At 38.7% G+C, this 14,685-nt stretch overlaps 1 protein-coding gene across 1 annotated transcript; it reads left to right on the top strand.

Moving 5' to 3' along the window:
• Positions 1 to 1,751: 1,751 nt before the first annotated feature.
• kcna7 (potassium voltage-gated channel, shaker-related subfamily, member 7) lies at positions 1,752 to 8,255 on the top strand. Its single transcript, XM_015000176.2, has 2 exons — positions 1,752 to 2,471; positions 6,512 to 8,255. Exons 1-2 carry the CDS (start codon positions 1,785 to 1,787, stop codon positions 7,445 to 7,447), a joined length of 1,623 nt encoding a protein of 540 aa, XP_014855662.1. The 5' UTR covers positions 1,752 to 1,784; the 3' UTR covers positions 7,448 to 8,255.
• Positions 8,256 to 14,685: the final 6,430 nt, after the last annotated feature.

Here is a 14,685-nt window from a genome sequence, read left to right as displayed (position 1 = left end):
ATTGATAAATCTCAAAATAATGTCAGATAGAACATTAGGTTTTGTATTACATGTATGTTTTAAATATTCAGCAGGAAATAAAACAAATACATTGTTTTTAATTAATTCCATCTACAACATGCATGTTTTAATAATATAAATAATTGGCAGGAAATAAAAAAATACTTAAATAAATCTAAAAATGTTATACAGAACATTAACAAGTATTTTTTGAAAATAATATACATTATCAGTAGGAAATATCAATGATAGTCAAAAACATTATCATTGTCATGCAGATATGTACACTATTCATGCACTCACCATGTACAGTATGTTTAGTAGATTTAACAGGCTGACATTTTCAGACAGCAAAGGTGAGGACTGGGAGCGCGAGGGGTTAGCGACACTCTTGGATCAGGGTCAAAGATTAAATTTCAACCCTGCAGCATTCCCTGGGGCGGCGCGTAACAGAGAGGGTGCAACAGAGAGGACCCACAAACAAGCCTAACTCCAAGTGAGCGCTGCAGATTAACACCACAGCGGCCCCTGAAGGAGCCACGCCGCCGCCTCCTCCTCACCACACACAAAAACACGGTGAGGGCTTTCCTGGACATCCTGATGTGGAGATCGGCGAGGAGTCGGCTGCAGACGGAGGGAAGGAAGGAGGAGGCAGAGCAGGAGGAATATGTGGAGGAGTGAGTAGCTGGAGCAGCTGAAGCCAGGTAAGGAGGAGGAGAAAGTCTGATGGTGAGACTCCTAAAATTATGCATAACAAACTAGAGGTGTATCGATTAATCGTGATTAATCGATTAATAAAATAACCATCAAGTAAATTAGTAATTGATTAATCGTTAAGTGAAGTATACAGACTAAAAAAACAACACATTCAGAGAGTAATTAAGCAAAAATTTACAAAAATATAGACTTTTACCATTTGAGATAACTTTTTTCTGTAAATATGTTAAACCAACAACTAAAGTGGAATCCATTTAGCTTCACCTGGTTCAAATTCTGTAAATAAATCTCTCATTAAGCAATTATTAATCAGTTAATCCAGGAAAATAATCAGCAGATTATTCATAAATGCTGTTATGTCATTTTAGGCAATAAAATGTTTATTTCCTTATTTAAAGAAGGGACTGAAGTATTTTTTATTTCTTGCATCTTTTAACATATTCCTAATATTTCATAACAAGAATGAATGCTAATAATGAAAAATCTGCAGAAAGCAGCTATTTTTATGTTATTAACTGATTAATTGTCAGAACAATGTATAACTAAATTATTAATTATGAAACCTAAGGTTTTAGACAGCGGGGCTCGGCTTAACAGTGGTTGCTAAGTAACGGGGCTGGGCTTGGCAGTGGTTGCCAGGTAACGGGGCTGGGCGTGGCAGTGGTTGCTAAGTAACGGGGCTGGGCTTGGCAGTGGTTGCCAGGTAACGGGGCTGGGCTTGGCAGTGGTTGCTAGGTGACAGGGCTTGTCTTGGCAGTGGTTGCCAGGTAACGGGGCTTGGCATGGCAATGGTTGCTAGGTAACGGCACAGTGCCAGTGGAATGTGACATAATAATCGGGAGGTTTTAGAAACTGAAATAAAACTTAATAAATTAAAACGTCAACACTCAGCTGAGTGTTTTTGGGACTCAAACAGAAGTGGAAAACTTTGCAAAATGTAAAATTTGCATTATAAAGATTTATCTGCATCGACACGTGACTTTTTAATTCATCTGTGTCTCGTGGTTCAGTCTCGATTGTTTGATTTTCAGAGAGACGCAACCCAAGGAAACACCCAACGCCGAGAAATGGACAATCAAGACGAGCGAACCGGAAATGAGGGGGAGACAGAGGAGAAACAAAAAGCCGATGAGCTCAGCGACGAACAAAAGCAGAGCAAAGACAAGTACAACAAGCTGGAGAAGGAGAGCAGTGAGAAGGAGGTGCGTGTCGAGGCCAGGAGGGCGAGCCGCCGCCCCCTTAAGAGCGGCTGGGACTTGAGTGAACGCCTGGCCATCAACGTCTCCGGGATGCGTTACGAAACCCAGCTGCGCACCCTCGCTCAGTTCCCCGACTCCCTGCTGGGCGACCCGCGGCGCCGGCTACGCTACTACGACCCGCTGCGCAACGAGCTGTTCCTGGACAGGAACCGCATCTGCTTCGACGCCATCCTCTACTTCTACCAGTCGGGCGGCAGGCTGCGGCGGCCCGCCAACATCCCGCTGGACATGTTCCTGGAAGAGCTGCACTTTTACGAACTCGGCGAGGACATCATTGACCGGTTCAAGGAGGACGAGGGCTTCGCCAAGGAGGAGGAGAGGCCCCTGCCGCCCACAAAGTGGCAGCAGAAAATCTGGATGTTGTTTGAGTATCCCGAGTCGTCGGGTGGAGCGAGGATCATCGCCATCATCAGCGTCATGGTCATCGTCCTCTCCATCCTCATCTTCTGCCTGGAGACTCTGCCTGAGTTCAGAAACGAGAAGGAGCGGCGGGAGGTGAGGCGGACATGTTGGCATGAAGGGTCACTTTAGGTGCAAAGGTTAAGCCCCCAAACCCCCGGACTGGGGGCAGATTTTAGCTGAGGGTGTTTTCACACCTGATAATCCATTAGAATCACCAAAATCGCAACATTTTGTTACATTTGCAGCTCGGTTCTCTTTCACACTGCACTGAGTCAAGCTAACCAAAAGCTTTGAAAAACATGTTCCCCTACTTGCCTGTAGGGGCGCTGTACCAAGAACCACTAAAGAAAACAACTAGAAAACTTTTGAAATTTTTAGATTTTATAAGAAAAAATTATAAAAAAGATTATTTTTTACACATTTGTGTAAATTGTTACTATGTTGTGAAAGAATGTTATTAGATATATTACTAGTGAAAAAATCAAGTTCCTCCACCCAGCGCTCTCAGTGCTAACTACAAACAACCAGTAAGAGCCAGAAGACAGGAGGTCTTAGCGCTGCCTATCACAATCTTGTGTGACGCTGCTCATCCTCCCTCTCCTAACCTTGCTCTCTGCTACACTGCAGTTAGCATAACTTGTTGTGAATGCTAATGTCAGTTAGCATTTCCAATGATGATGACAAATAAATAGTTACTGTAATAGTATGTTGTTTTCCCATCTTTAGCATACTAAGCAGTGTGCATAAGGATGATCGACAGCACTAAGACCCTCCTCCTGGATCTGATTGGTTATCTATTCAGACCAATAGTAGCTTAGTGAGCTAAGCTTTCACTCATTATCTGTCACCATATGGTAACAGTTTTACCAGATATGTATAAACAAACATATTCTTTATAAACATTGCATACTGCAGCTTTACGTTGTCACCCTTTTTATTTAAAAATAAATGTTAAACATGAAGATGAAAAAAGCGGGCAAAGCAGCAGAGAAAGTGACGTCAGTGAACCCGATCCGCTCCGACGGAGTGAAGACATCATCCTGTCGGTGTAGTCAGAGGAGGAAGGCTACTTCGATGTTTAGCTTGTTTTCACCGACAGGCACCTGCCGGAGTCATTTGGTCGATTCTTCAAACCCAGCCTGAAGTGAGAGTGAATGAGAAGCGGAGCAGAAGTGAGCGTGAATGCGAGAGCTGGTCTAAGGTTACCGCGCCATGAGACCCGGACGGCTAAACTTAGCATGGACGGCCGTTACAGAGCATCGACACATAAACCGATGTCCGTATTAATAAACGCGTTGACTCACCGGCTCTGAAAACGGCTTGGAAAAGACGGCGGCAGATCAGCTTTTCGCCGCAGGATGAAATTAGAAACGACGCAGCACCGTACAGAAAGTCTTCAGGTCCTTCTGGTCTTTTTTTAGGAGGTTTTGTACTCATCTTCGGTCCAGTTCCTGGCGGGTTTTGTTTACAAAGCTGCTTGACTTTGACTTATGAAGCATTCAGGATATAAAATGCTCCCACTCAGCAAAAACATTTTTGGCCTACTTTCTGGTGAAAATATCTCAAAACACTTGAAATAAGACAAACTTAAAAATAACGTATGAGCAAGATGTGAGAACTTTAGAGTCAATAATTCCTTATTATTTGTGAAAAAGTACTAGTTCCATTGGCAGATTATTTCACTTATATAATAACGTATTATATTTACTGCTGATAGAAAAAAAGGAGTAAATTTCCACCAACCAAACTGAAATTTTTAGATTAAGTTCAGAAATTTTCTACAAAGAAACTCAAACATTTCCTTGGGAAAAAATGTTTTTAAATTACTGTGGCACTAGTACATTTAAAAATCAACATCAAGAAATTATTGACTTAGAACAAGCTCCTATATCTTGCTGGAAAGTTACTTGTAAGTTACTTTTGTTTACCAAGATATTTGCATTAGAAACTTGACAAAATACTTTTAAAAAAATGGAAATCAAATAAAAACGTAAACATTTTTACACTGTGCTCGCATCAGCAGTCATAAATCCATTGCTGCAGAAAATCAGAGATGTTTTGGACAAAATCCAAACCTAATCAGTCGCTTTCTGGATGTAAAATCACAAACATTATACGTTTTCTTAGATGTTGATAAATTCATTGTGTTGCTTTCCAGTTGACATAAAGGATCAGAGTCTTGCATGAACCAGCATTAAAGCTGCATCTAAAAGTGGAAGTCCAATGTAATCAAACTCAGATTAGTAACATTTATTTGCCAAAAAAAACTACAGATATTTTTACAAAACAACAAGAAAGTGATGGGTAGCGAGAAACATTAAAGGGAAGTTTAATTTTCCAGCTGAAACTAATTTAATCTAATACTTTGGTCCTGTAATAAATCCTTCTTTCAGACAGGTTACAGAGTTCATTAAGAGCTGAAAGAGGAGCTGGAGATGTTTGCTCAGCTGCTTGTTGATTTTGGAATATCGTTCATCCCTATTATTTGATTAATCCGAGCTGAATTATGAAAACATCGATCCAGATGAAGTGACAAACCTTGAAAAACACAAAGCCGCAGCATTGAGGTTGTATTATCCGGGTGCGTTTCAACGCAGAGCCATCAAACGCTTACTGTAACTTTATCTAACTTGTTAAAAGGCTCTAAAGCCAAGTTATGTCAGGCAGGCATTTTCCACCCAGATAAAAACAAACATCTGAGTTAAATGAAGCGCCAGATGTCCGTAATTCAAGCCAGAGTCACATGAACTTAAGATTTATTTGTGTGTTCAGAAATGGAGAAAGTGATTTCTATAAAAGTTGGTGGGAGAGTGAAAAAGGAGAAGAGAGAAAAGGTTATCACCGTATCACAGATCTCATAATGTACTCATCACGGATACCTTGAAAATGTTTTCTCTGCTGTAATCACCGTCTATGGAGACGCAGATCTGCTCGGAAACCTTCGTCACACCGAAGATCCAGACTTTTAAACTTTTAATCAAAACTCTTTTACTGACCCTCGATTTATTTAGTCATCAAAATATTTTCAAAACTCTTCAGATCAACCATAACAGACAATTTATTCACACCAGCTGAGGGTCTTATAATCTTATTTCAGAAAGTTTTCTTCTGCTGCCTCTTCACACTTTTATGTTTTAGTTTCCTGGAAATAACTCTAAACAATGAACCGTTACAGCATTTCTGTTTTGAAACAGAAAGTTTTATATTAAAAGACACTGATTTGGGAAATTGTTTTTTTTTCTTTGCCTGGGTTTGTTATTGTGTATGATGGAGTGAAAACATATATATTAAGAGAATAAAGTCCTATTACAAATTTATTATCTTAATATTATGTCTTCATTGTGGTAATATTGTGACTTATTCTCATCATTTTATTTCTTTATTCTCATAACTTTATTTTTTTCATAGCATGGCCCTAATTCTCTGTCATAATTTTGTACCTTCGTTACTTTTATGAATTATTTTCATATTTTTATTATTTATTTTTTAAAATAGCGTACCAAAATTACGGTAACACTTTATTTGAAGGGGGCTGAATAAGACTGACATTACACTGTCATAAACATGAATAAGCCTTCATGAATATTTATGACTGTTGTCATAAAGCGTCATTCGGTAAATTATGACACTTTTAATACAAAGTTGACATTATTGTTATGACAACTTGACATTAACCAAGAAATCATTACTGTTTAAACTTTACCTTTAATAACATAATGTTACCTAATTTTTTAAGTGCAATCAGTAAAACTTTTATAACAAATTTATATCAATAATGATTTCTTGGTTAATGTCAAGTTGTCATAACAAAGAAATTTTGAATAATGTCAACTTTGTATTAAAAGTGTCATAATTTACCGAATGACACTTTATGACAACAGTCATAAATATTCATGAAGGCTTAGTCATGTTCATGACAGTTCATGTCAGTCTTATTCACCCCCCTTCAAATAAAGTGTTACCAAAATTTCCACTGAACTTCATATTTTGGTCTGTCTGATTTTCTAAAGTAGCACCACAAAATCAGAGATTTTGACACAAAAAAAAATCACAAAATCCTGAAGGAACTTACAAAAGGAAGAAAATCAGTATTTTCTTCGGTTGTGACCATTACTTCTCCATTTATCTTTCAGCAATACACAACCACTCCTCACCCAACCATCCCCAACGCAACCATCCTGGTCCCGCCAAAGTTCTCCCCATTCCAGGACCCGTTCTTCATAGTCGAGACCATCTGCATCTGCTGGTTCTCCTTTGAACTCGTCATGCGCTTCATCAGTGCCCCGAGCAAGATCCTCTTCTTCAAGGACATCATGAACATCATCGACTTCTTGGCCATTTTGCCCTTTTTCGTCACAGTGGGCACAGAGCTGGCCAAGGACAAAGGCACACCGCCGTCTGTCTCCCTGGCGCTCATCAGAGTCATCAGGCTGGTGAGAGTCTTCCGGATCTTCAAGCTTTCCCGTCACTCCAAAGGCCTGCAGATCCTTGGTCAGACGCTGAAGGCCAGCCTGCGAGAGCTCGCGCTCCTGATCTTCTTCCTCTTCATCGGCGTCATTCTGTTTTCCAGCGCTGTCTATTTTGCCGAGGTGGACAGTCCCGACACAATGTTTACCAGCATACCCGAGTCGTTTTGGTGGGCTGTGGTGTCCATGACCACGGTGGGCTACGGGGACATGGTTCCGATGACTGTTGGGGGAAAGCTGGTTGGGTCCATGTGCGCCATTGCGGGTGTGCTCACCATCTCCTTGCCGGTTCCCGTCATCGTTTCAAACTTCAGCTACTTCTACCACCGAGAGATGGAATGCGAGGACAACAGGGAGTACCACCACGTCTCCACATCGCTCTGGGAAGACGACAAAGAGGGCGATGAAGAGAATGATGAAGACAACGGGACGGATCAGGATCCTGAATTCATGGAGGATCGTGTACTTCTGCACGAACAGAGCAGGGCGATATGTCCACCGCTCAATGGGAACCTCCTGGCTGGGCTTTGTGCAGAACAGGGAGGAAGAGATCAGCAAGGGATGAAATTACCTCTCAAAGAACCTCTGGTTACCCAAGTGTGATGAAAACTATTTACACTCTGACACTTTTTGCACGTTTTTGTACTTCCTTTTGGGTCCCTGCTGCTACTAATAACAACCCAAATGCTTAACAAACCCCCAACTCCCCCCCCAAAAAAAAACACTCCACAATTATTTTGGCAATAAGTTAATGTTTTTTGGTGTCTACAAAATGAACTGTTTCAAAAATCTACTGCGTATTATTATGTCACAAATCAGCAATTACTGCCCTAGCAGTAGGGCAGTAGTAGGGCAGTAACTGCTAGGTAACCGCAGCGAAGCCCTGCCGTTACCTAGCAACCCCAGCGGAATTCCACCCATTACCTAGCAACCCAAGCTGAGCTCCAGTATGTTTGGTCAGCTGGTTTTACTGCTGTATAATGGCTGCTAGAAAAGATGAATGTTTTATTGTTGCGTTCCTGTTGGTTGTACAGGAGACTCCACTTCTGCTTTTCAAAGATGCACAGTTGTATAATTGTGCATCTGTTTGCAGCCATTTCCATACGCGAGTGTAAATGTTGATTGGATTTAAAGTGACAAGTCACCTAAAATAGGGAGCTCATTCTTAAAGAAACTGAAAATAATCAGACTAAAATCTGATTCTCACAGAATGATTTTATGCAAAAGATATGATGAACATGTTTTTCCTAACCTGCTGAAGGAAACGTCACATTAAAGGAAAGAAGGTACTGCTAGTACGACACGATGAATTTGGACACAAATTCAGCAGGTTACCTTGATTCTCGTTGCTCAGGGTTTTGTGTGACTATATTTTGCAAAGTCTAGAAGTAAACTTTGTTTTGTTTCCTGTTTGTTGTTTCTCCACTTACTGCAAAGCTATTACAATGTTCTCCAACCTCTAAAAATGTTCGAATAAATCAGATTTTCATGGCAGAGGCAAAATGAAACACTGAAAAATCCAACATTTAAATGGAATACATTTGAAGGAAAACCTGTTGATGTTTCTTCAGCCCCTCCTTTACCTTTAGAACTGTTGCTCTCTTCAACATTTCATAAGATTAGAGAGAAAGATCTTTACACAATCTTTTTAAATCGACTCATTATCCTCTTTTTGGATTGGATTCATAAAGAAGGTTGATTTTGTGTCTGGTAAATCATTTCTGGATTTGGTTGTGCCTCTTAAAGATCTTATTGGGAACCGTTTTTCAGTTTTCTTGCAGGTTTCATAGAGTTCATGATGACATGAACTTCAACAAGGTTCTGGAGAACATCAAGGCCCACAGCATCACAGATTCTCCACCATGCCTAGAGCTGTATACTGAGCATCAAACTAAATGTTTAGCATGTTTGCTAAATATTTAGCTTGGAGCTAAATATAAAACTAAATATTTAGCTTGGAGCTAAATATTCAAAGTATTTAGCTTAACTAAATATATAGATTGGGCCTAAATATTTACAAACTAAGTATTTAATGAGTAAGCTAAATATTTTGGTCCTAACTAAATATATAGTAGAGCTAAATACTTACTTTACAAACTAAATACTTAGTTTGAAAAGTAAATATTTAGTTGGTAGACTAAATATTTCATCATGACTTTACAAACAACTCCCCACATTGTTTAACCACTTCAACAATAATCTAATATTTAATTGAAGTTTTTCCCTTTATTTTGTGTTTTAAATACAACATTTCAGTTTTGACATCTTGGCAGATTCAATCATCATCTTATTTAACACAGCTTCGGTCAGCATCCAGCGTTATTCATGTGCCTTTTTTTTAGGACATATTCCGTACAGTTTTCTAAAGATGTATTAAAGTATTAAATAGGTAGATTATCTATAGGGACAAAATATCCCGCGGGAGACCAAATCTGTAGTCAAACAGTATTTGTAGTAATAGTGACGCTAAACTGGTTTAATGTCTTTATTACAGTCTGGTAACAATATTGGAAACAGCAAAAGTCATTTATGTCAATATGCTTGATTAACATAGCAGCTTAATTAGATCAAATTTACCGTAAACTTCTGAGAAATAAAACACAATAAAACTTATGACGGATTTATAAGAAATCTGCTGAGTAAGCAGTATGTGACGTGACATCGATGTGCGCGTGCGCATTACCTAAGGTATGCGCTTGCGCACATCTGACAGATGTTCAGAACACCTGTTATTGACGTCAATCTGTGACGTATGACTCAGGCTTTGACATTGCCACCGGAGGATCACGTGATCAGCTGAGCCAATCGCCTGCCTCTGATTGGTCTCACACAGATCTGCCCTCCAAAACGTACAGCTCCACCCCAGCAGGGGCAACTCCTCCTCTTCCACCCCGCAGAGCGCCAGTTTCCTACCTTACGCCTCCTCCAGGGAGGCGTAAAAAGTAAAAGGGCCTACATTCAAATACTGTATGCAATAGGACTGTGACGTCACCTGCACCTGATTGGCTCAGCTGGTCACGTGATTCTCGGTTTTCAAAGTCAAAGCCCGAATCATACGTCACATAGTGACGTCACTGACAGAGTCCTTGAATGTAGGCCCTCTGCGATCATTTGGTCACTAAATTTTTTTATTTTCGTCTTGCAGGCTGACGTTTGTAAGAACGAACCAGTTAGACTGGATAGAGGATAGAAAAGGTTCTCCTTTCTGTCTTTTACCTCTCTCTCTGTCTATCCCTCTATCGTTTTAGATTGAGGTTTTAGCATAGACTGAAGATGAGGGTTCGTTCACAAGTGTTACCACACCAGACGAAAAGGAAAAGTTTTAGTGCCAGGGCTTTTTTATAAGACTTTGTCTTGAAAGCCCCGAACCTTAAGCCTCCTGCGGGAAGGCGCCTCCTGAAGGAAGGCATAAGGTATGGGGCTTTAAAGACAAAGTCTTTAAAACGGCCTCGGCACTAAAACTTTTCTTTTTCGTCTTACGTGGCAACACTTGTGAACGAACCCTCATCTTCAGTCTATGCTAAAACCTATGTCTAAAAGGATAGAGGGATAGACGGAGAGAGAGGTAAAAGACAGGAAGGATAACCTATTCTATCCTCTATCTGGTCTGACAAGTTCGTTCTTACAAACGTCAGCCTGCAAGACGAAAATGAGAAAGTTTAGTTTGAATCTACATTAAAAGCAGACTCTGCTCATAAAAGCAAATCTTGTGTTAATGCACATGCGCACATCGATGTTACATTTCTTATAGTTCCATCATAACTAGGGTTGCCACCCGGCCCGTATTGAACCGATGCTGTACGCGATTTGTTCGGTATTCTACAAACGTTGATGTGTAGTAATAAAGACCTGGTCCCAGAGTCTTTATACAGTAGGCGGCCCCAGTGATTGTTTCACTCACGGTGTTGGTGCCCAACTGCTTTCTGGGAAACACAGACTAACTGACACGCTGTCGCAGCAGCCCTGGATTCTGCAGCAGCAGATTCTGGGACAAGTTCGTACAGAGGAACTGATCGGGAAGGAGCCGATCTCAGGTCAGAGAGGTCTGGACGTGTTCGAGCTGGATCAGAATCTGATGACAGAATCAGTCACCGTACTTTTTATTCAGCACCACAGAGAGCAGAGCAGCCAAAGATTACAGTCAGAGAGAGTAGCGCTACTTCAATGTTTTACTCAAAGTAGCCGTCCAAGAAATTACTCAAGTCAGAGTAGAGAGTACTCTTACTCAAGTAACTGAGCAAATTGTCAATCATTTAATATTTAAAAATTACATAATCAGAAAGACCAAAATATAGCTAAGTGGAAATTTTGGTATAAAATAATTGTAAGATTACCAAGCATTAGGGCCACACTGCAAGAAAACAGTCATAAAATTACAAGCATAACGTTATAATATGATTTTATTTTCATAAGTTTTTGTCTTAGCATGGCTCTAATACTCTAAATAATACAAAATAACAAAATCATGCAAAATTAAGTAAAAGTAAATGATTACTAAAGTATCAGGACCATACTAAAAAAATAAAATTAAACCACGAGAATTATAAAATTCAAATTATAAAATTGAATTTATTTTACAAATTTAAAATAAATAAAAAATTATTTTAAATGATTATTTTTCAAAATAATAAAAGATTTATTCATATTATCCAAATAAAATTTGAAAAATGCTAAGTTTATTTGTAATATTCAAGAATACTACAAATAAAATACTACAACTTTATTCTCATAATTGTTTTTCCTAGCATGGCTCTAATTCTGTGTTGCACAAAATAAGAAAATTAGGCAAAATCAAGTAAAAGAAAACAATAATCGTCCAAAAATTTATTTTTCTTATAACAAAGGGAATATGTCATCAGTGAAATAATCTGCTAGTACTTTTTAAAAATCAATCTTAAGGAATTATTTATTTCTTTAATTCTTGCTGAAAACTTATTTATAAGTTAGTTTTATCTTATTTCAAGTGTATTAAGATATTTGCGCCAAGTCGTAGAACAAGAATGCTTGCAGTATTATTCTTTTTATATTATTCAGTCAGAATAAATACTCCACAAAAACTGTTTTACCTGAAGTTTTCTGACTGTAGGTCTTTAAATGAATATGTGTAATTTATGAGGCTGTGTGGACGCCATGCTGTCTGCAGATGTTCCCATGTATACATGCACGTCTTTCTTTAGTAAAGATCATGTTTTATTTCTGCATTCCTTCCACATGACTCGCTGTGCAGCGACTCCCGGAGAATGTGATGATGATGAAATTAAAAAAGCTTTTTCTTTTATTTTCTAAAGCATGACTAGGCTTAAACGCCGAGGCGGACACACAATGGATGACGGATGATTCTGCTCCTGATTGTTTTCTGGTTCTTTGCTTTGGGAAATCTCAGGATTTTATGAGTCAGGTTCGCGTGAGGAAGAACTCAACCTCTAGAGGTCAGACTGAGTCATAAAACAGGCGCTTCCTTCTTCCACTGGCTTTGATTTATGACCTCACATTTAAAAGAAATCTGCCATCTTAACATGATACTACTCATTTATACCACATGATCAAGAAGATTTAAGTGAAGATTAAAGTTGTGAAACTTTCACTGCAGAACACAGGTGATTATTTTTACCGGATATCACCTGAAACAGAAGCTACACTGCAAAAACACAAAATATTACCAAGTATTTTTGGTCTAGTTTAACATGCAAACATCTTAATATGCTTTAAATAAAACAAAACTAACTTATAAGTAGCTTTTCAGCATGAAATAGGAGCTTATTTAAGTCAATAATTACTGAATATTGATTAAAAGTTCCAGCTGCAGATTATTTAACTTATAACATGGGGGAAAATATGTTGTTATAAGTTAAATAATCTGTACTTTTTCTTTAATATTAAGGAATTATTGACATAGTAAAACTCCTAGAAAATACTTGGTAATATTTTGTGTTTTTGCAGTGCTGACCCTTCATTTTTACAGAAAAAAAACAAAAACTAACAAACAAGTAGCTTTTCGAAATATATAGGAGATTGTTTTAAGTAAGTAATTCCTGACTACTGATGAAAAAGTCAAAGTTTTTCCCATATTTACTTATAACATAGGACAAATTTCGTTATAATTGAAATAATTTGACCTTTTTCATCAATATTGAGGAATTATTGACTTAAAACCATTTCCTATACCTCCCTGAAAATTTACGTATTAGTTAGTTTTGTCTTATTTTAAGTGTAATAAAACATTTGCAGTAGGAATACTTGGTAAGATTTTGTGTTTTTACAGTGTAGTCCCTTGGTTTTCACTGAAGCTCTCTGAATCCTTCAGTTATTTGGGGAACTTCACTTTTTCCTCTGCAGGGTGATGAGTGGAGACCGGTCGGGCCAGAACCTGACACCAGCTGGTTCTTCTTCTGCCACTCCTTCGTCGCTGTGACTGTTGGTTTTGGGTCTTTGTCACGCTGGAAGACCCGACCGTGACTCATCCTCAGGGTTTCTGGGCTCCTCAATGCAGTGAAACCGTGAACAAAACATCCAAACCAGCATGTTTCCGCCTCCGTGCTTTCCTGCACGGAGAGTAGAAGCAGCAAAGTGGAAAGTAAGTCGAGTTTCTTGTTTGAAAGTTGATTCTGATTCATGATTTTGGTCCAAAACCTGCAAAACTATCATGATCAGAAGGAGTTTGATTCTGTTTTTCCATCATGCTCTTGATTTCTGTTTTGATTCTGTATTTTTTATTTCTTGTGTTAAATTGACTTCCTGTTTTATTTTGACAGTCTGTTTTCTCTTGTGCACAGTTCCTTTACTTCCTGTTTTCCCTTTTAAATGCTCCCGAGTTGTTTTGTTTCTAGTTTTTCTTCAAGCAGTTAGAATATTCTTCAGCTAGTTTGTAGCATAAATCTGTAAATGATTATTATTTCCAGAAATGTTGTGATTAATTTGAATTTCTCATTAATTAAGTGATGAGGGGCGAGGCAGATTTGGGTTTTTTTCTCAAATCTTTGATGTGATGGCTAAAAGTTTATTAAAACTATTTTATGACCAAAATATTTTGTTTCACAAGTTATATAAACTCTGCCAGTAGAACTAGTACTTTAAATAAATGTTAAGGAATTACTGACTTAAAACAAACTCCTATATTTTGCTGAAAAGTTCTTGTTTATTTCAAGTATACTAAGATATTTTACCAGAAACTAGACTAAAAATGGTAAGATTTTGTGTTTTTGCAGTTTTTAATTGAACATTTATTTATAAAACTATGCATAATTTTTCTTCCACATCACAAATATACACAGCTTGATATCAGAGTAGCACTAAAAACCCAAAGAAAACCAGTAAAGTTTGTAGTTATGCTATGAGAAAATGTGAAAAAGGTTGAGATGCACTTCAGGCGGTTTTCTAATCATCGCTCAGCTCATTTCGAAGCGCCGCTTTAGGACAAGAACCATTAAGACCCAACATGGTGACCCAGAGGTCAACAGCTGCTCCGGTCAGTGTCGGGTGTTTAAAATATTTAATATACTCAAACCCAAAGGCATAAGCTTTCCTAAATGTTTACACGCACACGCACACACACACACACACACACACACACACACGCACACACACACACACACACACACACACAGGGCCGGCCCAAGCCTCCATGGGGCCCAAAGCGAAATCTGGTTTTGGGGCCCTCTAGTTCTGCTAGTCCTTTGTCTTAAAGGGGAAGCGCACCCGCGTTGTCAGTGTGGCCCGCATTTTTTATATATCCATTTTTCATCAAGCTGTGTTTGCATCTGTTTCAATTGATTTACACTCAAGCTTTGTCCTTTAGGAAAGTCATAATTCTGTTTTCACCATGCAAAACTGTCATTCCCATT

This window comes from Poecilia mexicana, unplaced genomic scaffold (genome assembly GCF_051168715.1).
Source record: "Poecilia mexicana isolate PSO_F unplaced genomic scaffold, ASM5116871v1 scaffold_8, whole genome shotgun sequence".
Taxonomy (NCBI): Eukaryota; Metazoa; Chordata; class Actinopteri; order Cyprinodontiformes; family Poeciliidae; genus Poecilia; species Poecilia mexicana.
The sequence above is the reverse complement of the archived record's forward strand: the minus strand, read 5'-3'. Positions and strand labels throughout refer to the sequence as shown.